This window comes from Salvia miltiorrhiza, chromosome 3 (genome assembly GCF_028751815.1).
Source record: "Salvia miltiorrhiza cultivar Shanhuang (shh) chromosome 3, IMPLAD_Smil_shh, whole genome shotgun sequence".
Taxonomy (NCBI): Eukaryota; Viridiplantae; Streptophyta; class Magnoliopsida; order Lamiales; family Lamiaceae; genus Salvia; species Salvia miltiorrhiza.
The window spans coordinates 23,872,355-23,899,785 of NC_080389.1; the positions used below are offsets into that span (position 1 = coordinate 23,872,355).

Genomic DNA, 27,431 nt, shown 5'->3' on the forward strand with positions numbered 1-27,431 from the left:
GGCTAGGGCTGGGTGAGCGGCTGGAAGCAACCGGCAGGGGTGGTGCGCGCTCGGGGCCGCGCCTGCGCGCTCTGTGCGCTGCGCGCCCGGCGGGCGGCGCACTGCCGCTGCTGTTGCCGCACGCTGGAGCCGCTGCTGTCGCCGTTCGTTGCTGCTGCCGGGGACGTCGAGGCCGAGTCAGGCGAGAGCTGCTGCGGACCGTTACTGCTACTGGACGCTGCTGGAGGCTGCCGGACCGTGCTGATGCAGCGCCGGGCTGCTGCCAGCGCCGGGACGCTGCGCGCGCCATGGCTGCTGCAGCATCGGCGTGCTGCTGTGCGGCGCCGAGGGCTGCTGTGCGGCGGTGGAGACTGCCAAGGGCGGCGGCGGCTAGGGTTTCTAAACCCTAGCTGTGTCTCAAACCCTAGGGGGCCCAAACCCTAATTCCAACGACGGGCTTGAAGTTTTCGGGCTGTTTTTAGTTTTGGGCCTGTTTTTCTTTTTTATTTTGTAATAGAATAGATGTTGGGTTTCCACGAATGGGTCACGAAGAATTTTAATTCTTTTATTACTGTTCTTTGCATGTCGTGGTTGTTAATCCCTTATGCTCTTTACCTGCTTTTGCACGTCTTTGCTTGTTAATATTTGTTTATTAATTGCGCTTAGACGAGCATGATAGTAGGTTTATCGTTTTCCTAAGTATGTTTTAGAATTCTGCGAGCATGTTTTACATGTTGCGTTCTAGAGAAGCATGTTTAGGTTTATGTGGTTGAGCATGAACAAACCTTTTGAAAGAAAAAGACTAAGCTGTTTAATAATTTTTATAGTAATTAAAAATTATTTTAGACCTCCACATGCGGTCCCAAGACGAAGTGATTGAGAGTATGGGTAAACGTTCACCCTATCGTGGCTTACTTCATATTTGATTTCACAAGTTTGTTAAGTTGGGATTTCTATTAAAAATATTTAAATCCATTTAAGTAGTGGGAGTTATGCGGTAAACGTCCACCCTATCGTGGCTTACTCGTATGATTCTCATAAGTACTTTAGAGGATGGATTTTAAATAAGATAACCAAGAGGTTAAATTGAAAGCGGTATGGTCCTAGTGAGTATGCTAATTTCAAGAATTTAATGCTTAAGGTTAAATTGTGGTCATTGCTTAGATATCAATTCAAGTACAATGTACAACTCCCCATCGGAGTCCCTTCTTGAATATGATATGGTCTAGTTAAAGTCCGACTATTAATTTCCTTTGTCAAAAGGTTAAGTTGACATGGATGGAAATTAAACGACTAGGTAAATAGTCTGGTTGAGGAAATCATGGTAAACGTTCACCCTATCGTGGCTTACTCATGAGTTTTCTTGGGCAGTTGGAGGTTTCATTAATATTGTTTTATCAAAAGGTTACAATATTATTGTTACAAACTATATGCGCTTCATGTTCTTACATGTTTATTTGTTTACTTTCAGATATGTCTATGTCTCCGATAATTAACATTCTAGCAAACAATCCTCTCATCGGTCCTAATTATACCGAATGGAAACGCCATATAATGTACATACTTGACGCTGATGAGCACAGTTTTGTGCTTACCACTCCACGTCCCGCGGCCTTAACTGATGAGTCGACTGATGCGGAACGTGAGGCGCATAAAAGGTGGCACAAGTCGAATAATATGGCCAAGTGCTATATTATGATGACTATGTCGCAAACTTTGCAACTCCAGCATCAGGTCATGGATGACGCAGCGACCATCATGTTAAACCTCAAGGAGGTTTATGGGGAGTCCGAGAGGTCTGCTCGTTTTAACTTGATGAGAGAAATCTTATCTTGTAAGATGAGCGAGGGCAGTCCTGTGCACGATCATGTCATGCATATGACAAATTTATTTGACAGGCTTGATCTGCTAGGAGGGGGTATCGAAGGCGAAGCCAAGGTCGATATCATCCTCAACACTCTCCCCAAATCCTATGAGAACTTCCGTCTCAACGTCGTTATGAGCAAGGCCAACTATACTCTCAATGAGTTATTGAATGCTCTAGTTACGGCGGAGGGAGTCATGGGCACGCGCAATGGGAAAGAGGTCCTTATTGCTGCCAAGGGATCTACTTCTTCGTCGAAAGGCGGGAAAAAGAAGTGGAAAGGTCCAAAGGGCAAGCATGACCATGAGGCTAGTGGGAGCGGTAAAGCCAAAGCAGATGGCCCTACCGGCGGCGTGATCAAGCCAACGGCCAAGGGAAAGTGCTTCAAGTGCGGCAAGGTTGGGCATTGGAAGAAAGATTGTCCAGTGCTCAAGGCAAAGGGACAAGGTACGTCACAAGTTTTAGTAACTGAAACATGTTTAGCTTCGTTTTCTACTCATTCGTGGGTAGTGGATACGGGGGCAACTGACCATGTTTGTTACACCTTGCAGGGCTTCAAGCCAACAAGGGAGCTAGCAAGTGATGAGATCACCATCTCCATGGGCAATGCGTCGAAGGTCGCAGCTGTTGCTATTGGAGATTTATCTTTATGTTTTGGTGATGATATTTTAGTTTTGAGAGATATTTTGTATGTGCCGGAGTTTCGGCGGAACATAATTTCTATTTCAAAATTGTTTTTGAATGGATATTCTGTTATTTTTGATAGAGGTGTTTCTATCATGAGAGATAACAAGACTATTTGTTCTGGAATTTTGAATAACTCTCTCTATACTATTACATGTCCAATTAATAATTCTGTCCATGTTGCATCTACATCACAAATCTGTCCTAATCCGAATAAGAGGAAGTATTATTCTCATGAACAATATACGCATACGTGGCACCTAAGGTTAGGCCACATCAATCTAAATAGGATCTAAAGGCTCGTTTCAAATGGAGTCTTGAAAGATTTTCAAGCTGTTCCATTTAGAACCTGCGAATCCTGTATAGAAGGAAAGATGACGGCAAGGTCTTTTAAGGCAAAGGGGAATAAGGCCTCGCATGTGTTAGAATTGATTCACTCTGACTTGTGTGGACCGATGTCCACAAAGGCTCGTAGAGGGTATGAGTATTTCGTCACTTTCATTGACGATTACTCAAGATACGGGTATATTTACCTACTTCAACGCAAGTCTGAATACTTTGAGAAATTCAAAGAATTCAAGGCGGAGGTGGAGAAGAGATTGGGTAAATCTATCAAGTCATTGCGGTCTGATCGCGGTGGCGAATTCCTCGGGAACGAGTTCTTGCAGTACTTGTCAGATTCAGGGATTACATCCCAATTGACTGCACCGGGTACTCCCCAACAGAATGGTGTAGCGGAGAGAAGAAATAGAACTCTTTTGGAAATGGTACGATCGATGATGAGCTATGCATCGTTGCCCATTTCGTTTTGGGGATATGCCTTGGAAACAGCGGCTTACTTGCTGAATCTAGTACCATCCAAGTCTGTGCCCAAGACTCCCACTAAATTATGGTCAGGGCGAAAGCCCAGCCTAAATCATGTGAGGATATGGGGTTGTCCTGCATACGTGCTTGGCAAAGAGGCAAGGAAACTGGATCCTAGATGCGAAGTAATGTTGTTTGTAGGATATCCAAGGGAAACGAAAGGTGGTTATTTCTATAATCCTAAGGATCAGAAAGTGGTTGTTAGCACCAACGCACGATTCTTGGAACAGGATTATATAGATAAACATAAGTCTAAGTCCGAGATTGTCCTTCAAGAAATCGAAGGCAATGGACAGGCGATTCCATCACCCCAGCCAAGTGTGCAAGTGAATGCACCACAAGACACTGCACAAACCATTGTCACAGCTGTACCACCACCGCTTCGTCGTAGTGGGAGGGTTGTAGTTCAACTCGATCGATTTATGTTCTTGGGAGAATCTTCGGATCTTCTTCCTGTTGATGAACAAAAGGATGTCGACCCTGATAACTATAGACAAGCGATGAAAGATCAGGATGCAGATTCTTGGTACGAGGCCATGGTTTCTGAAATAGAATCCATGGGTGCTATGGATGTATACGAGAAGACCGAACTACCAGATGGCTTTTTAGCTATAGGTAGTAGGTGGGTATACAAGAGAAAGAGAGATTCGGATGGCGAAGTCGCAGCTTTTAAAGCTAGACTGGTGGCGAAAGGTTATACCCAGGAACAGGGTATAGATTATGATGAGACCTTTTCGCCGGTTGCCATGCTCAAGTCTATCCGAATACTCCTTGCCATAGCAGCCCACATGAACCTTGAGATTTGGCAAATGGATGTCAAGACCGCTTTCTTAAACGGTTTTCTTGAAGAAGGAAGGGACATCTATATGCAGCAACCTGAAGGGTTTGTGAAGAAGGGCGAATAGCATCTTGTGTGGAAGCTTAAGAAGTCCATTTATGGACTTAAGCAAGCTTCGAGGTCATGGAACAAACGTTTTCACGAGGTCATTAAATCCTATGGATTTACTCGTTGTGGGAACGAAAGTTGCGTGTACCGTTTAGATGCCAATGGTGACGTGGTTTTCCTTGCACTTTATGTAGATGATATCCTCCTCATTGGCAACAATGTTGAGCTATTATCAGACATAAAGAAGTGGTTATCCGAACAGTTTCAAATGAAAGACTTAGGAGATGCAGCGTACATCCTGGGGATCAAGGTCGTTCGTGATTGCCAGAAAAGGATGTTGAGCTTATCTCAAGCGTCTTACATTGATACTGTGATTGGTCGTTTTAGCATGCAAAATGCCAAGAAAGGCTTGCTACCTTTTAGACATGGCATTCCTCTGTCTAAGGACATGTGTCCTAAGACGCCTAGTGAGGTTGAGGAGATGAGGAAGATACCCTATGCTTCCGCCGTAGGTAGCCTCATGTATGCGATGCTATGCACGGGACCTGATATTTGCTATGTCGTTGGCATGGTTGCAAGATATCAGTCGAACCCTGGACCAGGACACTGGGCTGCGGTAAAGCATATTCTCAAGTACCTGAAACGGACTCGAGATTATAGGCTAGTTTACCAGTCAGACAGTCTATTTCCTTTGGGTTACACCGATTCGGATTTCCAGGCTGACCGGGATGAGAAGAGATCTACCTCTGGTTATGTGTTTACCTTGGGAGGTGGAGTGTGGCGGAGTGCAAAGCAGAAGTGCATTGCAGACTCCACCATGGAAGCCGAGTATGTAGCTGCTTCGGAAGCTGCTAAGGAGGCTGTATGGTTCCGGAACTACCTCTTGGATCTAGGAGTGCTCCCTAATTTGCCTAAGAGTATCATAATTTATTGTGATAACTCGGGTGCAGTGGCAAATTCTAAGAAACCCAGGAGCCACAAGGCATCCAAACACATAGAGAGAAAGTACCACATTATACGAGAAATCGTAAACAGAGGAGATGTGCTAGTAGAAAAGATTGACACATTGGAGAACCTAGCTGATCCTTTCACGAAAAGCTTACCGCAAAAGACCTATGAGAAGCATGCTCGAGGGATGGGATTGCGGTTGATGCCACCCACTTAGAGAAAAACTTTCAGTATAAGTGGGAGAGATGAAGTGAAGTTTTTGTAATAGCTAGTATTTAGACACATTGTATACTAAAAGTTTTGCTTTAGTATAAGTGGGAGATTGTTGGATTTGTATACTGAAAGCAAGAACTTTATGCTTGTATACAATGATTCCTGTATTCACTATTCTTATCTCCTATCTGATTGTGTTCATGATTGGATATGTATGTTCTTTATCTCTGTATAAGTAGATTATATGGTGTGTTGTAGATCACAGAAGACCATATAATTGGAATAACCTTAAGAGACATAATATGATCACAGCCGAAATAACTCTAAGACAAGTTATTGGTTTAGGCTGTGTTTAGCCCTATTTTGTGATGAATCTCTGGGTGTTTACGTGTTATATTGACTTTTATTTTGGTCTCTTTCACTTAAGAGTTGAATGATTTGAGCTTTTGTGCTAATTTTGTTGTCTCAGGATTTTGTGCTCACATTGATTGATATGTGAACAAAAGTAAAGTCAGAATTTAGTTGATTGGTCTGAAGAAGAATCTAAGTTCGTCTCGATACGAGTTCGTAGGCGAAAACGGATCTAAAATCCGACTTGAAACGAGGGAGAACGGACCAAAACAAAAACGCTGCGCATTGCAGTCTGCGAAGGGCATACACGGCGCCGCCGTGGGACGGCGGCCGCCGTCCCTGGGCGCATTTTTTTCCGTTTAAAAGACGAATTTTAGGGTTTTTCACCCCACACTCGAACACAGCAGCCTCTAGGGCGATTTCCACCATTTTCCTTTGGTTTTTAGAGATTCAAAACATCTACATTCGCTCTCGGATTCATTGGATTATTGTGATTGCAATTTACATTCCGTTGGATTAAGTTCACTTGGATCATATGCTTTTGTAAGAACTCACTTGATTCTCTTTAGTTTATTTGAATCCTTTGGTTTGCCTCAGTATTTGTTTATGCTCTTGATGATTGATAGTTCTAGAATACCTTCTATGATGTGGATGATTGTTTATGATTTAAGTATTCGGTTTGTTCTTTGTTGATCGTTGATGAATGCTCTTGATTGTTAGTGGAGGAATCTTTCTAAGGAACAATTAGAGTTTGGTTTGAATTTGAATTTCATGTTTGATCTTGTCTTCATGCCTAGGTAGTGATTATTCGTTGTTTACGGGTTTATGATTGTTCGATTTGACGTACTAGATACAACCCTAGTTTGATAAGTTTAATGTTTAATGTTTAATCTCTACACTCTCAGTTGTTACATATCTACTGCATAGTTAATGTTTATTGCTTCTTTTCGTTTATGTCTTGGTGATTAGAGTGTGAGATAGTGCCAGACCCAACTACTCGATTAGAATGTTTAGGTTTACTTTTCGTTTCGTGTGAGTAATACAATCAGAGCCCTGCTTAGCCTTCCTTGAGAGACGACTTGGGTTAGCTTATTACACTAGGACGACCTCGTACGATTGCGAGTCAATCCCTTAGGTGTTTTGGGTTGAGTCAAATTTTGGCGCCGTTGCCGGGGAGGGCTTTAGGCGTTTGGTTGTGCTACTTTGTTTTCCGTGTTTATTTTATTTTTATTTTTGCTCGGTTATTTTCTTTCTCCCACCGGTGCGTTTGATCTGTTTTGTTGAGTGTTGTGTTGCTAGGGAGTTAAAGTCTTAACAGGAATTTAACATTCTACTTGACAACACTCACTGTGCACGCGAGGTGCTTGAAGCCTAGGAGAGGGTACCGAGTCTCTTTTATCTAGCGTTTGAGTTGAGAAGATGGCAGAAAGAAATTTGCAGTACATGGGGGATTTTACCCGGCCTGTCATAGAGGCCACGAACTCAGCTATTGTGCTCCCCACTGCAGTAAGGAATTACAACCTGAAGCCTAGTGATTCAAGTTTGCTCCCCCTCTTCTATGGGTTGCCGAATGAAGATGCCCTGCAGTTTATCCGGGACTTCTGCACCCAAGTGCAAACTTTTCCACTGTTGGAGATCACAGATGATCAGCTGAAGCTTAAATGTTTCCAGTATGCACTTAAGGATCGGGCAAGGACTTGGCTTCTCTCCTTACCGCCTAGTTCTATCACTACTTGGGGAGAGGCCTGTGAGAAGTTTATGTTGAAGTTCTACCCAAATCACAAGACACGAGAGATTAGAACTCAAATCATGAACTTTGTTCAAGGAGTCGACGAGCCACTTCATGAAGCTTGGGAGAGATTCCAGGAGCTCCTCCGCCAGTGCCCGCAGCATCAGTTAACCCCAGTGATGTTGATGCAACTCTTTTATGACGGGTTGCTGCAGACTTCTCAATTTATGGTGGATAGCACGGCAGGAGGTAACATTGCGAGAAAGACTCCCAATGAGCTAAGGGAGATTTTCAAGACCCTAGCCGAGAGCTCGCAACAGAAGCCGATCCGAGGAAGGAAAATTGAAGCTAGTGCAGTGGCACCTAACTATGAGTTGCAGAAGCAGGTTGCTGAGATCATGAGGGAGATGCAGCAGCTGAAACTGAGTAAGGTGGAACCACCTCCAGCCCGTGAGCCCATTGTTGAGAGTTGTGGCATTTGTGGTGATTATGGCCATGGAGCCAACAAGTGCCATAGGATGGGCGAGCGTACTTATGAAAGAGGAGTAGAAGTCTTTGCTGCACAAGGGTATTCGAGTAGGCAACTCCAGGGTCACATGCAAGGACACAGGCAGAGTTCTCAATACTGTCAATTCCAACAGCCTATGGGTTATCAGAACCAGCAGCAGCTCTATCCACCTCAGCAGCACCCACCTCCAGGCCCCTTATTTGAGGATCAGATGCAAGCTTTCATGCAAGCTAGCAAACGGGCGATGGAGGCTCAGAGTACTACCATCAAGCGCCTCGAGACTACAGTTGAGCAACTAACGGGGGCCTTGAATCAATTGCAGCAACAACAACAACCTGGGAAGTTTCCAAATCAAGACGAACATCCGCATCAAGCTCATGCCGTGGCGGTAGTCAAGGAAAATGGCCTAATAACCATGGGGAAATGGAGAAGCAAAACCGTGGAAGCAATCAAGGCTATCCAATGCCCTAGTGAGCCACTGCCACCTGTTACTGTTGCACCAGACCAACCACCACCCAAGCAAGGAGATCCAGGTAGCTTTATTTTTTATATTAGCTTAGGTGGGGTTGAAAAGGTTTTGGGAATGCTTGATTTGGGCGCGACAGTCAATTTGATGCCGCTTGATATTTTTGAGAAATTGGGTAATAAAGAGCTTAAATACACGAATATGAAGATAGAGCTAGCTGACGGCTCTATTAGTAGCCCACGGGGCCTTGTTGAGGATGTTGAGGTTGTTGTGAGGGGGATTAGTGTTTTGGCCGATTTTGTTGTCCTTGATGTGGGAAAAGGGATTAGAGGCGAGAATGAGCATCTTGTTTTGCTTGGCCGACCTTTTATGGCCACCACCCATACTCGCATCGATGTGAGTACGGGAACTGTGAGTATGGCAGGGGCAGGTAGAGCTGTAACATTCTCAGTTTTTGATAAAAAACCTACTACTCCAACTTCCTTAATTCAAAACTGCTCTTATGTTGAAACATTTGATGCTTTGGATGAGGATTGTATTGTGCAGGAATTCCTTAATAAGCTACAGGAGGAGGACGAGATCGTGGAAGAATTTCTTGCTAACTTGCAACATGAAAGTGAGATTGAGCAAGAATTCCTGGATAAGCTGCAAGAGGAAGATGATAAAGAGCAAGGCTTTCTAGGTGCCTTGCTGCTCGAAGAAAAGCTTGATGAGGTTGTGTCACTCGATCCCCTTGGATGTGTGGATAGAAGACCATCTCATGATTTGAACATGGAGCGCTCATTTGGAGAACCCGCAGCTGCAATTCAAGAAGATGTGTTTACAAGGGCGTTAAGGCAGCTAGAGCTTCAATCGGATTTTGGTTAAGGGGTTCTCTTAGTCGGGCTGGCGACTTAAAAACTGGCGCTGCATGGGAGGCAACCCATGCTTTCTTGCTTTTTCTTGTTTTCATTTTTCTTTCGTTTTGTTTGTGTTTGTGTTTTGTTGCTTCTGTTGTTTGGTGCAGGTTGATGCTTTGGAGATTGTTTGTTCTATGGATGAGAGTTAGGCAGACATCGTGGGAAACTACGGACTCGCACTTGGATCGATATTCAGGGAAGTTTTTCTCTTTCACCCCTCTTTTTGCGAGCACTGAGGACAGTGCTAGATTTTAAGTGTGGGGGGGTGTTTGTTGATCCTATGGGTGCCTTTTTGTTGTGTTTTTGGGCTTTCTTGTGTGGGGCAAATGGTCTCCTTTATCTTGATTGTTGCTTGGCTTCAAGTAATAATGCACACTTTGATGATTTGTTCACAAGTAAATTTCATGAATTGTGTTGGCTTGGTTGCTATCTTTGTCTCTCAGGCTATGCATGTTCCTCACTTGATGTAAGTTGTTTAATGTTTTGGATGCAACACCCTTATGAGCTATTCTTGACGTGATTTGTCCGGTAGATGCTAGAGGGAGTGTTTTCATTGTGATAGCCTACGATCTTATCCCTTGAGTTTGAATGTTGGTTTGTTGTTAAGTTTTCTATAGCTCTGGGTCTCTGCTCCTCTGACGGTAGTGTTATGAGCATGGGAAACCACGTGAGAACATTTTGGATTACCTCCAAAAGTGTTGATCTCACGAAAGTTGGCCTATCTATTGAGAATAAAATAACATCACCTTGAAAAGAAAGATGTATAAAATTGAGTTTTGGTTTGATTGTTTATCATCTTCAAGGGAAATGGGATTTGATTATAAAGGCAATCACATTAGGAAACTCACTTCTAGCGGAGAATCGGGTTTGATCGGATTGAATTGTATCACGTGGTTGTTGCTTCTTAAAATCTTAACAATGAACATCTCGTGAGGAATGTAATGGCTAAGAGACTTAGATTGGTTGGAGATGTGAATGGTGAGGAAGTTTTCTTGTGAACTATCATTTGGTGTCGTGACTTTGCTTGAGGACAAGCAAAGGATCAAGTGTGGGGGGGTTGTTTAGCCCTATTTTGTGATGAATCTCTGGGTGTTTACGTATTATATTGACTTTTATTTTGGTCTCTTTCACTTAAGAGTTGAATGATTTGAGCTTTTGTGCTAATTTTGTTGTCTCAGGATTTTGTGCTCACATTGATTGATATGTGAACAAAATTAAAGTAAGAATTTAGTTGATTGGTCTGAAGAAGAATCGAAGTTCGTCTCGATACGAGTTCGTAGGCGAAAACGGATCTAAAATCCGACTTGAAACGAGGGAGAACGGACCAAAACAAAAACGCTGCGCATTGCAGTCTGCGAAGGGCATACACGGCGCCGCCGTGGGACGGCGGCCGCCGTCCCTGGGCGCGTTTTTTCCGTTTAAAAGACGAATTTTAGGCTTTTTCACCCCACACTCGAACACAGCAGCCTCTAGGGCGATTTCCACCATTTTCCTTTGGTTTTTAGAGATTCAAAACATCTACATTCGCTCTCGGATTCATTGGATTAAGTTCACTTGGATCATATGCTTTTGTAAGAACTCACTTGATTCTCTTTAGTTTATTTGAATCCTTTGGTTTGCCTCAGTATTTGTTTATGCTCTTGATGATTGATAGTTCTAGAATACCTTCTATGATGTGGATGATTGTTTATGATTTAAGTATTCGGTTTGTTCTTTGTTGATCGTTGATGAATGCTCTTGATTGTTAGTTGAGGAATCTTTCTAAGGAACAATTAGAGTTTGGTTTGAATTTGAATTTCATGTTTGATCTTGTCTTCATGCCTAGGTAGTGATTATTCGTTGTTTACGGGTTTATGATTGTTCGATTTGACGTACTAGATACAACCCTAGTTTGATAGGTTTAATGTTTAATGTTTAATCTCTACACTCTCAGTTGTTACATATCTACTGCATAGTTAATGTTTATTGCTTCTTTTCGTTTATGTCTTGGTGATTAGAGAGTGAGATAGTGCCAGACCCAACTACTCGATTAGAATGTTTAGGTTTACTTTTCGTTTCGTGTGAGTAATACAATCAGAGCACTGCTTAGCCTTCCTTGAGAGACGACTTTGGTTAGCTTATTACACTAGGACGACCTCGTACGATTGCGAGTCAATCCCTTAGGTGTTTTGGGTTGAGTCAGGCTGCAGTATAGATGGAAGTAGTTTGTCTTGGCTACTTGTCTATACTGGTACGTCATTACGTATTGATAGGACCACAGTTTGAGATGTATTCTTCTATCTGACTTAAGTGAAGAATCAAGATCTCGGTGACTTATAAATCTTAATACTAATAAGTATTCAGATATATATATTAATTCGTATATCACTTTGACTTACTATGGGTGAAAGTTATATACTAACTCGAGTACTCTGTATCTTGGGTGATAGCGGTTAATATATGATATTTGATTATCTGTATTAGTACCCGTATCCGGTATAGGATAATGACATCCCCTTAAGGAGCTCACTAAGGTTTATTGCGCTAAACCCTGCAGGTTGATTAAGTTCAGGCGTAATAATAAAGTTTGAGTGGTACTGCTTAAGGAATTATTAAGAGATTAATTAATTTAAGCTGTCAGAGCTCTAATTAATTAATGGATGTCGGATATTTTAAATACGGAGATTTGATAAGTCTAAATACAAGCCCCGACTCATCACCGGCCATAAAGGGGTAAGTCAGTATCGGTTCTCTAGTGGAATGAACTGATATTTATAAATTAATTATGGTCTGGGCTGACCATAGATAAATTAATTTATTTGAGGCCCATCTTTATTCCTTGTATCTGGTCCCTGGGCTGGCCCAATGTCTCCTAGCCCAAGTAGGGCAGATTTTCGGCCCTCACTAGAAACTGGCACCCCCTCCTCCTTTTCTGTATTATTAAATACAGCTGTCAGCTCTCAGGAAAATACACTGATAAAAATTAGGGTTTTGAGAGCAGAAAGAGAAGCGCAGAACGTGTGAGGTGATTTCTGTCTTGGGAATTTCCATAGCTCGTTGTCCATCCAACGTTGGGAATTGAGCGGGATACAGTCGAGAAGATCAGAGCTAGAGTCAGGTTCTTTCGACACGATCATCAACAGTTTGTGCATCCGATTCTCAAGTAAGTTTTCCTAACACCTGTGTGCAGCCGTTAAATTCATAGGAGCATGTTAGGATTTAATCGTTGTATGATGAATTAATAATAATCCAAGAAACGATCATCGGGCAATCGAGTATTAATTCAATTTAATATTTCTTCAATTGGTATCAGAGCCAAGGATTAATTTATTGGCTCTATTATTAATTTATGTACGATTAATAATGTGCGTTGTTTTTACTGCTGTTGTTCTTCGTGGTTCGTTGATTCGTGGAATACGTCGTTTGACGTTGTAATCGTTTTTCACCACGAGAAAATCCGTGGTTAGATTAGGATTTCAATTGTATTTGTTTTTCCGTTGTAAATCTGTAAAACTGAGGAACGAAACGAGGATGACGACGAATCAACGACGAGGAAGGTGTAAGGAGGTTGCCACGGACACGGTGTGGCACGGGCAGCCGCGGCGCCGAGGGCCGCGCGCGCACGGGCGCTTCGGCACCGTGCGCTGCGCGCGCCTGGTCAGGCGGCCGCGCTGCTGCGTGCTGCTGTCACCGAGGCTGCTGGTCTGTGGCGAGGCGTGGCGAGGCGGCCTCGGCTAGGGCTGGGTGAGCGGCTGGAAGCAACCGGCAGGGGTGGTGCGCGCCCGGGGCCGCGCCTGCGCGCTCTGCACGCTGCGCGCCCGGCGGGCGGCGCACTGCCGCTGCTGCCGCTGCTGTTGCCGCACGCTGGAGCCGCTGCTGTCGCCGTTCGTTGCTGCTGCCGGGGACGTCGAGGCCGAGTCAGGCGAGAGCTGCTGCCGACCGTTGCTGCTACTGGACGCTGCTGGAGGCTGCCGGACCGTGCTGATGCAGCGCCGGGCTGCTGCCAGCGCCGGGACGCTACGCGCGCCATGGCTGCTGCAGCACCGGCGTGCTGCTGTGCGGCGCCGAGGGCTGCTGTGCGGCGGTGGAGGCTGCCAAGGGCGGCGGCGGCTAGGGTTTCTAAACCCTAGCTGCGTCTCAAACCCTAGGGGGCCCAAACCCTAATTCCAACGACGAGCTTGAAGTTTTCGGGCTGTTTTTAGTTTTGGGCCTGTTTTTCTATTTTATTTTGTAATAGAATAGATGTTGGGTTTCCACGAATGGGTCACGAAGAATTTTAATTCTTTTATTACTGTTCTTTGCATGTCGTGGTTGTTAATCCCTTATGCTCTTTACCTGCTTTTGCACGTCTTTGCTTGTTAATATTTGTTTATTAATTGCGCTTAGACGAGCATGATAGTAGGTTTATCGTTTTCCTAAGCATGTTTTAGAATTCTGCGAGCATGTTTTACATGTTGCGTTCTAGAGAAGCATGTTTAGGTTTATGTGCTTGAGCATGAACAAACCTTTTGAAAGAAAAAGACTAAGATGTTTAATAATTTTTATAGTAATTAAAAATTATTTTAGACCTCCACATGCGGTCCCAAGACGAAGTGATTGAGAGTATGGGTAAACGTTCACCCTATTGTGGCTTACTTCATATTTGATTTCACAAGTTTGTTAAGTTGGGATTTCTATTAAAAATATTTAAATCCATTTAAGTAGTGGGAGTTATATGGTAAACGTCCACCCTATCGTGGCTTACTCATATGATTCTCATAAGTACTTTAGAGGTTGGATTTTAAATAAGATAACCAAGAGGTTAAATTGAAAGCGGTATGGTCCTAGTGAGTATGCTAATTTCAAGAATTTAATGCTTAAGGTTAAATTGTGGTCATTGCTTAGATATCAATTCAAGTACAATGTACAACTCCCCATCGGAGTCCCTTCTTGAATATGATATGGTCTAGTTAAAGTCCGACTATTAATTTCCTTTGTCAAAAGGTTAAGTTGACATGGATGGAAATTAAACGACTAGGTAAATAGTCTGGTTGAGGAAATCATGGTAAACGTTCACCCTATCGTGGCTTACTCATGAGTTTTCTTGGGCAGTTGGAGGTTTCATTAATATTGTTTTATCAAAAGGTTACAATATTATTGTTACGAACTATATGCGCTTCATGTTCTTACATGTTTATTTGTTTACTTTCAGATATGTCTATGTCTCCGATAATTAACATTCTAGCAAACAATCCTCTCATCGGTCCTAATTATACCGAATGGAAACGCCATATAATGTACATACTTGACGCTGATGAGCACAGTTTTGTGCTTACCACTCCACGTCCCGCGGCCTTAACTGATGAGTCGACTGATGCGGAACGTGAGGCGCATAAAAGGTGGCACAAGTCGAATAATATGGCCAAGTGCTATATTATGATGACTATGTCGCAAACTTTGCAACTCCAGCATCAGGTCATGGATGACGCAGCGACCATCATGTTAAACCTCAAGGAGGTTTATGGGGAGTCCGAGAGGTCTGCTCGTTTTAACTTGATGAGAGAAATCTTATCTTGTAAGATGAGCGAGGGCAGTCCTGTGCACGATCATGTCATGCATATGACAAATTTGTTTGACAGGCTTGATCTGCTAGGAGGGGGTATCGAAGGCGAAGCCAAGGTCGATATCATCCTCAACACTCTCCCCAAATCCTATGAGAACTTCCGTCTCAACGTTGTTATGAGCAAGGCCAACTATACTCTCAATGAGTTATTGAATGCTCTAGTTACGGCAGAGGGAGTCATGGGCACGCGCAATGGGAAAGAGGTCCTTGTTGCTGCCAAGGGATCTACTTCTTCGTCGAAAGGCGGGAAAAAGAAGTGGAAAGGTCCAAAGGGCAAGCATGACCATGAGGCTAGTGGGAGCGGTAAAGCCACAGCAGATGGCCCTACCGGCGGCGTGATCAAGCCAACGGCCAAGGGAAAGTGCTTCAAGTGCGGCAAGGTTGGGCATTGGAAGAAAGATTGTCCAGTGCTCAAGGCAAAGGGATAAGGTACGTCACAAGTTTTAGTAACTGAAACATGTTTAGCTTCGTTTTCTACTCATTCGTGGGTAGTGGATACGGGGGCAACTGACCATGTTTGTTACACCTTGCAGGGCTTCAAGCCAACAAGGGAGCTAGCAAGTGATGAGATCACCATCTCCATGGGCAATGCGTCGAAGGTCGCAGCTGTTGCTAATGGAGATTTATCGTTATGTTTTGGTGATGACATTTTAGTTTTGAGAGATATTTTGTATGTGCCGGAGTTTCGGCGGAACATAATTTCTGTTTCAAAATTATTTTTGAATGGATATTCTGTTATTTTTGATAGAGGTGTTTCTATCATGAGAGATAACAAGACTATTTGTTCTAGAATTTTGAATAACTCTCTCTATACTATTACATGTCCAATTAATAATTCTGTCCATGTTGCATCTACATCACAAATCTGTCCTAATCCGAATAAGAGGAAGTATTATTCTCATGAACAATATACGCATGCGTGGCACCTAAGGTTAGGCCACATCAATCTAAATAGGATCCAAAGGCTCGTTTCAAATGGAGTCTTGAAAGATTTTCAAGCTGTTCCATTTAGAACCTGCGAATCCTGTATAGAAGGAAAGATGACGGCAAGGCTTTTTAAGGCAAAGGGGAATAGGGCCTCGCATGTGTTAGAATTGATTCACTCTGACTTGTGTGGACCGATGTCCACAAAGGCTCGTGGAGGGTATGAGTATTTCGTCACTTTCATTGACGATTACTCAAGATACGGGTATATTTACCTACTTCAACGCAAGTCTGAATGCTTTGAGAAATTCAAAGAATTCAAGGCGGAGGTGGAGAAGAGATTGGGTAAATCTATCAAGTCATTGCGGTCTGATCGCGGTGGCGAATACCTCGGGAACGAGTTCTTGCAGTACTTGTCAGATTCAGGGATTACATCCCAATTGACTGTACCGGGTACTCCCCAACAGAATGGTGTAGCGGAGAGAAGAAATATAACTCTTTTGGAAATGGTACGATCGATGATGAGCTATGCATCGTTGCCCATTTCGTTTTGGGGATATGCCTTGGAAACAGCGGCTTACTTGCTGAATCTAGTACCATCCAAGTCTGTGCCCAAGACTCCCACTGAATTATGCACTACTACAAAAGTTTACATACATAACAGTGAATAGATAACGGTTTTTTTCAAAAACCGTTATGTATGAGCGCACTTTTAGGAATAGATAACGGTTTTGCGAAAATCCGTTATCTATGTACTGTTGTCTAAATGCATAGATAACGGTTTGAACAAATGCGTTATGTTTTTGCGTTATCTATAAGTTGCATACATAACGGTATTACAAAACCGTTGTGCCACCGTTATCTATGACCATCTTTTATAACAGTAATTTACAACGGTTTTTGAACCGTTATGTATAAGAGTCATTTACAACGGTTTTTGAACCGTTATGTATGAGCGTCTCTAAAAACTGTTATGTATAATTTTTTTAAAATAATTTTCTACATTCTTATATTATATTAAAAAATAACAAATAAATTAATTATCCTAAAATTTGAATTTATTCCTAGATATAGACTTTGAAAAATAAAAAATTCATAACATTTTTTTTTTATTTTATCAACACTTACATAAAATGTAAATTAAAAATCTAAATTAGAAATCTAAATACCAAAAATTGAATATTAAAAGTGAAAAAAGAAAAAAAAGAAAAAAATTTAGGAAATTTAGAAATTAACCCCCCCCTAAACTAGAAGCCCTAGTTTTGTTCGTCCTCTCCTCCCTGTCTCTCTCGACTCTCTCTCTCCCCTCTCGACTCCGCCGCCTGCGCCGCTGCCCCGAGCCAGCCCGTCGCCGCCCACCCTTGTCGCGCTGCGTCGCGCCGCTGCCGCCCACCCTCGCTGCATCTCATCTTCTCCCCAAATATCTCTCTCTCTTCGCGATCTCTCCCACTTTGAGAGATAGTCGCCGCCGCTGCCGAGGCAAGTTCCGGCCATAGAAGCACGCCCCCCCTCTGTCCTCCCCGGCTGCAGCAATGTCAGCCACCAAGCTCGTCGCACTTCCCTTGTCTCCCTCTTAATCGCCACTTTTAGCCACTGCTGCGCCGGGATACGCCGTCGACATCTTGTTCGCCGCTTTCAGTCGCCATTGTGCCTTCTACCGAAACCCTATGCATCGATTTTGGTCATCGTGCGGCTCTGCCACCAGAATTCCCAAATTACAAAGCCCTTCTACGGTTAGTGTTCTCGACGTTCCTATCGAAAGCCACATTTGAAGAAGCATAGGTTTTAATACATTATAGAATACCTGTCTAGAGTTGATGTCCGATTGATATTGGATTCGAAGGCTGCTTGTATCAGAGGTTGTAGGCATATTTGTGTTATGTTAGTTAATTGTGGGGTTTAATTATGTTTTTGAACTATGATTTATTGCCTAAGCTCTGCAGTTGGGGGAAATGCACATGAAGTGTTTGTGAAATTGCTTGAAATTGCACATGTGTCGTACCATATTGAGATTAGAGTGCCTAAAAAAGCATTCAGTTAAATTAACTAACCTGCAGGTGACTTTTCCCATTTTTCTCTTTCCACATTCCGTGCATAAGATGCCTCACCTTCGTATCATTTCGCAGACTTGAAAACACATTGAATTATGGCCTTGAAAGAGTTTGGGCAGTTGGCTACATTAAAGGTTCAAGAAGGTAAGTCCCATTGCTATTGATTGAATTTAGTGGTTTGGAGGCTGTCTAATCTATTCATGGCGGTTAAATATTTCTGAAAGTCCTAGCTTCCATATTGTTTCATGATCTTGAATTTAAATTTAATAGTTATTTCTGTGAAACATAATTGAGTAACTGAATACATTATTTTTGAACCTCGATGCTGAAGAAAGTTTTTGAACCATAGAGAATTTGCTGAGAGGTAAACTGTTTGTATGTGTGCCTCTTTTATTTGGATAGTACATCTGAATCACTCAATGCTCAGGGTCGTAATCGGTTATGATGAAGGCACGATCATGGTAAAGCTTGGCCGTGAGGTACCTGTTGCTAGTATGGACAATGGAGGGAAAATAATTTGGGCCAAGCATAATGAAATTCAGACTGTCAACATCAAGAGTGTTGGGGCAGATTATGAGGTATGAATTTTCTTTAAATTAACAACACAATTAAAGCCAAATGCAGTTATGTGATTAAGTCATCTCAGGTTGCTGATGGAGAGAGATTACCTTTGGCAGTTAAGGAACTGGGAAATTGCGATCTTTATCCACAGGTATTTGTATGAACATGTTGATTTAAGTATCTTAAGTTGGATTGTGTATAAGAACATGAATGATTATCTTTTCTGCCTCCTCTTTTCCTATCTTTTTTGCCTTAATTTTTTTAATTAATGCCTCATGTGCATTTGGACATTGAATATAATTTTCTGCAATTGAAAAGATTTTGCGTATTTTGTAGGGATATTTAGTCATAGTGTATAAGAAACTCAGATTTTTTTTATTTCTTTGCATCTTTGTGGTACATTCTTGTTGCATGAAGCTCAAATAAGCTAGCTCAATTGTTTGCTTTCTAGGTTGCCATATTGTTGTTAACTTGTCCTCTCTCTCCTTGATTCTTATTTGGCAGAGCTTAAAGCATAATCCCAATGGTAGGTTTGTTGTTGTATGTGGAGATGGTGAATACATAATATACACAGCTTTGGCATGGAGAAACAGATCATTTGGCTCGGCATTGGAATTTGTTTGGTCAACCGAAGGAGAATATGCTGTTAGAGAAAGCACATCAAAGATTAAGATTTTCTCCAAAAATTTCCAGGTTGCTTTTCTTTTTATCCTTTTTGTATGATCATTTCTTTTTATAAACTTTAAAGCAGATGAAATTCTTAGTATCTTGCTTTGCTTGGGCCTCTCAATGCTCTTTCTTAAGTTCTGCATTTAGTTTAATCCAGTTTTGGTCCTAGCATTGCTAAAGTGCATTTGAACAGTTGCACCGTATAGTTACTCATTGCTTCAGATAAATTAGCTTTTAATTAGGTTCTTTTTTGTGATTTCCTTGACATTATTGTGATAGCGAAATCATTCAACACAGTGGAATTGTGCTTGACAGATTGAGAGTGAATCTGCTCCAAATGCACGAACAGAACCAACAGCTGGCAATAGCAAATGCTCAAATTCTTGTGGTGTTTATATGACATCTATATATGTAGTAGCTCTTTGATTTCTCTGAAGTTCTTCTGTTGTATTTTGTTGATATTTATTTCTACACTGGATTTCAGGAACTAAATTCAGGTAAAGATCGGGTATGTGCATGAATACTTGATGGCCGTTTATATTTAGTCTGTATGATTGGTGTTTTGTACTTTATTCTGAAGCCCACATTTTACGTGTTCTCTTTTTTTCAGTTGAAAATGTTACAGCATGCACTTCAGTGCAAAACTGGTCTTCTCAAAGCAAGAAAAATGAATCTTGAGGTCTGTTGGTGATCTAGTCTAGAGTAGCCAGCAAAGTAGTATTATCTTGTATTTAACTTAATGTCCATTTGTTACACAGGGAAGGGAAACGACAACAGCATTTGGAGATGCTGGTGCAGAGGTACAGAGTGCACTTCTATTAATGTACTTAATATATATTGGGATACTTGCTCGAATTGGATTATCTAATGTGATTCATGATGTAGTGTGAAACAAAAGTCAACATATTGTTTGTTATCTTTTTCTCGTCCAGTTTTCTGGTTTATATATAATGCTACTGAAAAATTCTGATGCTATGTGCCATGTTTTTCTCACAAACTACTGCCACGAGCCAAAGTTAATTTGCTATGTGCTACCTTTTCTCAATTGGAAACTTTTTCCAATCCTAATCTTTTAAAGACATCTATAGTTGCAAGCAGATGACCTTTCTTTCTACTTGTGGTATTAGCTACTTGAATAAGAAGTGAATTTTACTGTATCTGTTCGGTTATAGTAAAGAGATGCATATATATACATTTATTTATTTGTGTGTGAGTATTGTGAGAAATTGTACAGAACCATGTTATACTGTGTTGATACTATTCCTCACTAATTAACTTAGTAATTTTTTGATATATGTTATTACTTAATCCTTAGTACTTTGATGGTTGCTTTTCTTTTATTTCACATATTTTATTTGGATTATTTTTCTATTGGCAGGTTGAGCTTGTGTGTCGGGTTCTCTCCTAAGTTAGTTGCTGCAAATTCATCATAGCAGGTCAACTAGTTCATGAGGACTTGGTGCTAGAACACATAATATGATAGATTTTTGTTTTAGCTATAAGATAGTTGGTACATTCAATTTTAAATCGAAATATGCAATGATCATATGTACTTGATACTTGGTTCATTTGGATGGTAATGTATGAATATTTTGGATGATATATAATATTGTTATTGGTGATTTTATTATTTTGTTGTTTTAAAGTTATTTATTTATTTCTTGAGATAAATAACATAAAAATCGAGAAAAAATATTAAATATGCTAGTTGTAGTTGAAATACATAACAGTATAAAAAGTACAAAAAAATCGTTATGTATTTCTATCAAAGATAACGGTAAAAACCGTTATAAAAAGTAAAAAAAACTGTTAACTATGATAGAAAAAAAACAAAAAAAATACAAAACATAACGGAAAAATCCTCATACATAACGGTAATAAATCGTTATGTATAAGCATTATAGATAACGGTTTCATACCGTTATGTATAGAAAAAAAACTGTTAACTATGATAGGAAAAAAAACAAAAAAATACAAAACATAACGGAAAAATCCTCATACATAACGGTATAAACCGTTATGTATAATCATTATAGATAACGGTTTTCATACCGTTATGTATGAGCGTCTCGTACCGTTATCTATTCTCACATACATAACGGTTTTTAAACCGTTGTCTATGATACGTATCATAGATAACACCACTATACACAACAGTTTTTTTGCTCATAGATAACGGATAAAATCCGTTATCTATGAGCGTTTTTCTAGTAGTGATGGTTAGGGCGAAAGCCCAGCCTAAATCATGTGAGGATATGGGGTTGTCCTGCATACGTGCTTGACAAAGAGGCAAGGAAACTGGATCCTAGATGCGAAGTAATGTTGTTTGTAGGATATCCAAGGGAAACGAAAGGTGGTTATTTCTATAATCCTAAGGATCAGAAAGTGGTTGTTAGCACCAACGCACGATTCTTGGAACAGGATTATATAGATAAACATAAGTCTAAGTCCGAGATTGTCCTTCAAGAAATCGAAGGCAATGGACAGGCGATTCCATCACCCCAGCCAAGTGTGCAAGTGAATGCACCACAAGACACTGCACAAACCATTGTCACAGCTGTACCACCACCGCTTCGTCGTAGTGGGAGGGTTGTAGTTCAACCCGATCGATTTATGTTCTTGGGAGAATCTTCGGATCTTCTTCCTGTTGATGAACAAAAGGATGTCAACCCTGATAACTATAGACAAGCGATGAAAGATCAGGATGCAGATTCTTGGTACGAGGCCATGGTTTCTGAAATAGAATCCATGGGTGCTATGGATGTATACGAGAAGACCGAACTACCAGATGGCTTTTTAGCTATAGGTAGTAGGTGGGTATACAAGAGAAAGAGAGATTCGGATGGCGAAGTCGCAGCTTTTAAAGCTAGACTGGTGGCGAAAGGTTATACCCAGGAACAGGGTATAGATTATGATGAGACCTTTTCGCCGGTTGCCATGCTCAAGTCTATCCGAATACTCCTTGCCATAGCAGCCCACATGAACCTTGAGATTTGGCAAATGGATGTCAAGACCGCTTTCTTAAACGGTTTCCTTGAAGAAGGAAGGGACATCTATATGCAGCAACCTGAAGGGTTTGTGAAGAAGGGCGAATAGCATCTTGTGTGGAAGCTTAAGAAGTCCATTTATGGACTTAAGCAAGCTTCGAGGTCATGGAACAAACATTTTGACGAGGTCATTAAATCCTATGGATTTACTCGTTGTGAGAACGAAAGTTGCGTGTACCGTTTAGATGCCAATGGTGACGTGGTTTTCCTTGCACTTTATGTAGATGATATCCTCCTCATTGGCAACAATGTTGAGTTATTATCAGACATAAAGAAGTGGTTATCCGAACAGTTTCAAATGAAGACTTAGGAGATGCAGCGTACATCCTGGGGATCAAGGTCGTTCGTGATCGCCAGAAAAGGATGTTGAGCTTATCTCAAGCGTCTTACATTGATACTGTGATTGCTCGTTTTAGCATGCAAAATGCCAAGAAAGGCTTGCTACCTTTTAGACATGGCATTCCTCTGTCTAAGGACATGTGTCCTAAGACGCCTAGTGAGGTTGAGGAGATGAGGAAGATACCCTATGCTTCCGCCGTAGGTAGCCTCATGTATGCGATGCTATGCACGAGACCTGATATTTGCTATGTCGTTGGCATGGTTGCAAGATATCAGCCGAACCCTGGACCAGGACACTGAACTGCGGTAAAGCATATTCTCAAGTACCTGAAACGGACTCGAGATTATAGGCTAGTTTACCAGTCAGACAGTCTATTTCCTTTGGGTTACACCGATTCGGATTTCCAGGCTGACCGGGATGAGAAGAGATCTACCTCTGGTTATGTGTTTACCTTGGGAGGTGGAGCCGTATCGTGGCGGAGTGCAAAGCAGAAGTGCATTGCAGACTCCACCATGGAAGCCGAGTATGTAGCTGCTTCGGAAGCTGCTAAGGAGGCTGTATGGTTCCGGAACTACCTCTTGGATCTAGGAGTGGTCCCTAATTTGCCTAAGAGTATCATAATTTATTGTGATAACTCGGGTGCAGTGGCAAATTCTAAGGAACCCAGGAGGCACAAGGCGTCCAAACACATAGAGAGAAAGTACCACATTATACGAGAAATCGTAAACAGAGGAGATGTATGCTAGTAGAAAAGATTGACACATTGGAGAACCTAGTTGATCCTTTCACGAAAAGCTTACCGCAAAAGACCTATGAGAAGCATGCTCGAGGGATGGGATTGCGGTTGATGCCACCCACTTAGAGAAAAACTTTCAGTATAAGTGGGAGAGATGAAGTGAAGTTTTTGTAATAGCTAGTATTTAGACACATTGTATACTAAAAGTTTTGCTTTAGTATAAGTGGGAGATTGTTGGATTTGTATACTGAAAGCAAGAACTTTATGCTTGTATACAATGATTCCTGTATTCACTATTCTTATCTCCTATCTGATTGTGTTCATGATTGCATATGTATGTTCTTTATCTTTGTATAAGTAGATTATATGGTGTGTTGTAGATCACAGAAGACCATATAATTGGAATAACCTTAAGAGATATAATATGATCACAGCCGAAATAACTCTACGACAAGTTATTGGTTTAGGCTGCAATATAGATGGAAGTAGTTTGTCTTGGCTACTTGTCTATACTGGTACGTCATTACGTATTGATAGGACCACAGTTTGAGATGAGGTGATTTCTATCTTGGGAATTTCCATAGCTCGTTGTCCATCCAACGTTGGGAATTGAGCGGGATACAGTCAAGAAGATCAGAGCTGGAGTCAGGTTCTTTCGACACGATCATCAACAGTTTGTGCATCCGATTCTCAAGTAAGTTTTCCTAACACCTGTGTGCAGCTGTTAAATTCATAGGAGCATGTTAGGATTTAATCGTTGTATGATAAATTAATAATAATCCAAGAAACGATCATCGGGCAATCGAGTATTAATTCAATTTAATATTCTTTCAATTGGTATCAGAGCCCAGGATTAATTTCTTGACTCTATTATTAATTTATATACGATTAATAATGTGCGTTGTTTTTACTGCTGTTGTTCTTCGTGGTTCGTTGATTCGTGGAATACATCGTTTGACGTTGTAATCTTTTTTCACCACGAGAAAATCCGTGGTTTGATTAGGATTTCAATTGTATTTGTTTTTCCGTTGTAAATCTGTAAAACTGAGGAACGAAACGAGGATGACGACGAATCAACGATGAGGAAGGTGTAAGGAGGTTGCCACGGACACGGTGTGGCACGGGCAGCCGCGGCGCCGAAGGCCGCGCGCGCACGGGCGCTTCGGCACCGTGCGCTACGCGCGCCTGGTCAGGCGGCCGCGCTGCTGCGTGCTGCTGTCACCGAGGCTGCTGGTCCGTGGCGAGGCGTGGCGAGGCGGCCTCGGCGAGGGCTGGGTGAGCGGCTGGAAGCAACCGGCAGGGGTGGTGCGCGCCCGGCGGGCCGCGCACTGCCGCTGCTGTTGCCGCACGCTGGAGCCGCTGCTGTCGCCGTTCGTTGCTGCTGCCGGGGACGTCGAGGCCGAGTCAGGCGAGAGCTGCTGCCGACCGTTGCTGCTACTGGACGCTGCTGGAGGCTACCGGACCGTGCTGATGCAGCGCCGGGACGCTGCGCGCGCCATGGCTGCTGCAGCACCGGCGTGCTGCTGTGCGGCGCCGAGGGCTGCTGTGCGGTGGTGGAGGCTGCCAAGGGCGGCGGCGGCTAGGGTTTCTAAACCCTAGCTGCATCTCAAACCATAGGGGGCCCAAACCCTAATTCCAACGACGGGCTTGAAGTTTTCGGGCTGTTTTTAGTTTTGGGCCTGTTTTTCTTTTTTATTTTGTAATAGAATAGATGTTAGGTTTCCACGAATGGGTCACGAAGAATTTTAATTCTTTTATTACTGTTCTTTGCATGTCGTGGTTGTTAATCCCTTATGCTCTTTACCTGCTTTTGCACGTCTTTGCTTGTTAATATTTGTTTATTAATTGCGCTTAGACGAGCATGATAGTAGGTTTATCATTTTCCTAAGCATGTTTTAGAATTCTGCGAGCATGTTTTACATGTTGCGTTCTAGAGAAGCATGTTTAGGTAAGTCAGTATCGGTTCTGTGGCAGGACCAGCTTGTGGGCAAGAGGTGCTCCAGGGGTCGAAACTGCTGTCACCTTTCGTGTAAGAGGTATGCGCCGGAAGCAAAGGGGAATTGGAGGCAAAACCATCCCTTATGCCCATAAGTACCGCACGAAAGCTGGCAGGCAAAAGGAGGAAGGCGAGGAAGGAAGTCAGAGGCACAACAGGCGAGCGAGGCAAGACTGCAATTAGGAGCTTGATATGGGCCGAAGGCGGCAGCTATCCAAAAGAGACCGATGAGGCCAAACCACCGCCTTATCCAAAAGAAAACAAATCTTCAAGATATTAGGTCTGAAAAGGGATAAGCATATCCATGCCTTGCATGGATCCGGCCGCACACCATTGGCTGGGCCTTACGTTGCCCTAATCGCACCTATAAATACCCGAAGAGCTTTTGAAGCCAAGGGTGCTGAAAAACCGACCTGTTGTGCAGTTTATTGTGAAGTTCAAGCTTGCCCAGGCTGTGGGCATAGTCTAGGTTATTCGGTACATGTTTTGCACGGCACTTTTGGCCGTAGGTACTCATATTTCCCTTTAAGTAATTTCAGTTTACGTTATGTTTTCCTTTATATCTTTTGCCTGTGTTATTTACTTTATGTTTGGCTAAGTTTTATATTCTGATTTGGGCAAGATGATTTAAGCGTGAACACTTAACTCGAGAGGTCTAATTTGGGCATAACAACTGTATGCGCATATTCCCGATACACTAGGTTTGATTCCAATAAGGCTGTAACAACTTGGTTAATTAATTGATCACTAGTTAACTAGGGAGTTTTGGTCACAAGTAATACTTTGGGCATAAGGCGAAACGCCATCGACCTCCAAAATAGTACAACGAGTGTTGGAGCCGTGACTGCTGTGAAATATCGGCGTAAGAGTCAAGTGGGTCTATCTAAATCTTAAAGCATTCTGGGCAAAGCACAACTAGCGATAGGCAATCGTAGAGAGCGTGGATGTTGCTCGGGGTAGTTGATTTCCATTAGCTGACCCTTCTAAAGGATCATAAACTAAAAGGATAGATTGGGCAAGGGGTTTTTGCGTGTGTGACGAGTGACAATAGGGGCGCAACAATTCTTATGCCTATAACCACTGGTATGCTAGTATAGTGATTTATCTTTGCACCAATGATCGAGTGTCAGTTCATGTTTAGTGATTCAAACCCAAGTCAGAATTGTTTTGTTATTTGATTTATCTACCTTTCTTATTTCAGTTTAGGTTGGAAACCCCGTTCTGCCCATAAGCATGTTGTGGTCAGAACACTGCAGGATACAAACCCTTTCATGACACCCTTGCAGGAGGAGTTACTGCTCAGTTCCCTGTGGATTCTATTTCTTATTTTATTTGCACGAAGCTCAAACGACAGCTCTGTCAATAACAAAAAAGAAAGAAGAACATAGAGAAAGCACTTAACACAGAGAAGAGAGAAAAGTTTGAAAAACTTGAAAAACTTTTGACAACCCTTCTAAATAGGATCTAGTTCACTAGAACCGAGTCAAAGAAAATTGTTCTTGCGAACAACCTGCTCTGATACCAATTGTTAGGTCCTGGAAGGTCAGGATAGGTGTATGGAAGGGGGGGAGAATACACCTATAGACTATTTTCAAAACACAAAAACCTTTTGAAGTCAACTGAAACAGTATTGACTGATACTGACAGAGTTTGACCAAAGTCAACACTAAGATCAGTTTCAGTTAGACAACAGAACTTCGACTGATATCCAAAAGGGACTTCAGTCGGACTTAAGAACAGAGGAGTGTTATGAATCTTACTGATTATCTGAAGATTGGTCAGTTAGACTAATAACACTGGCAGTAGAAAACTTTACTTTGAAATAGCCTTTGTGAGTTAACACGTTGTCATATTAAGGTTTCACTTTGCGTTTAATCAGTTTCAGTTAATAACAGGTTTGAGCACAGATAAGAAAGTAAGAACTAAAAGTGATAAAAGACAAAGGGATTTTTACGTGGTTCGAAATAAGTTCCCACGTCCACGGCCAGTTGATCACACTGACAAACACTCTGGCTTGTGCCTACGGGTGCACAACAAACCTTACAACTAAAAATTAAATTTTCAATACCAACACACTGGGTTGGATTTCTCCCTCACTCTTAGCACGCTAAGACACAACAATGCCTTTGCTAGCA

At 42.1% G+C, this 27,431-nt stretch overlaps 1 protein-coding gene across 2 annotated transcripts; it reads left to right on the forward strand.

Moving 5' to 3' along the window:
• Positions 1-17,459: 17,459 nt before the first annotated feature.
• Positions 17,460-20,765, forward strand: LOC131015674 (coatomer subunit beta'-2-like). Of its 2 annotated transcripts, XR_009098648.1 has the most exons (8): positions 17,460-18,091; positions 18,375-18,525; positions 18,594-18,659; positions 19,013-19,201; positions 19,493-19,685; positions 19,788-19,856; positions 19,936-19,977; positions 20,556-20,759. XR_009098648.1 is itself a non-coding variant. In XM_057944095.1 (7 exons), exons 2-5 carry the CDS (start codon positions 18,406-18,408, stop codon positions 19,601-19,603), a joined length of 486 nt encoding a protein of 161 aa, XP_057800078.1. In that variant the 5' UTR covers positions 17,886-18,091; positions 18,375-18,405; the 3' UTR covers positions 19,604-19,856; positions 19,936-19,977; positions 20,556-20,765. The 2 variants fall into 2 exon arrangements, 1 of the variants encoding a protein (XP_057800078.1); XM_057944095.1 differs by having other exon boundaries at positions 17,886-18,091; positions 19,493-19,856; positions 20,556-20,765.
• The last annotated feature ends 6,666 nt before the right edge of the window (positions 20,766-27,431 follow it).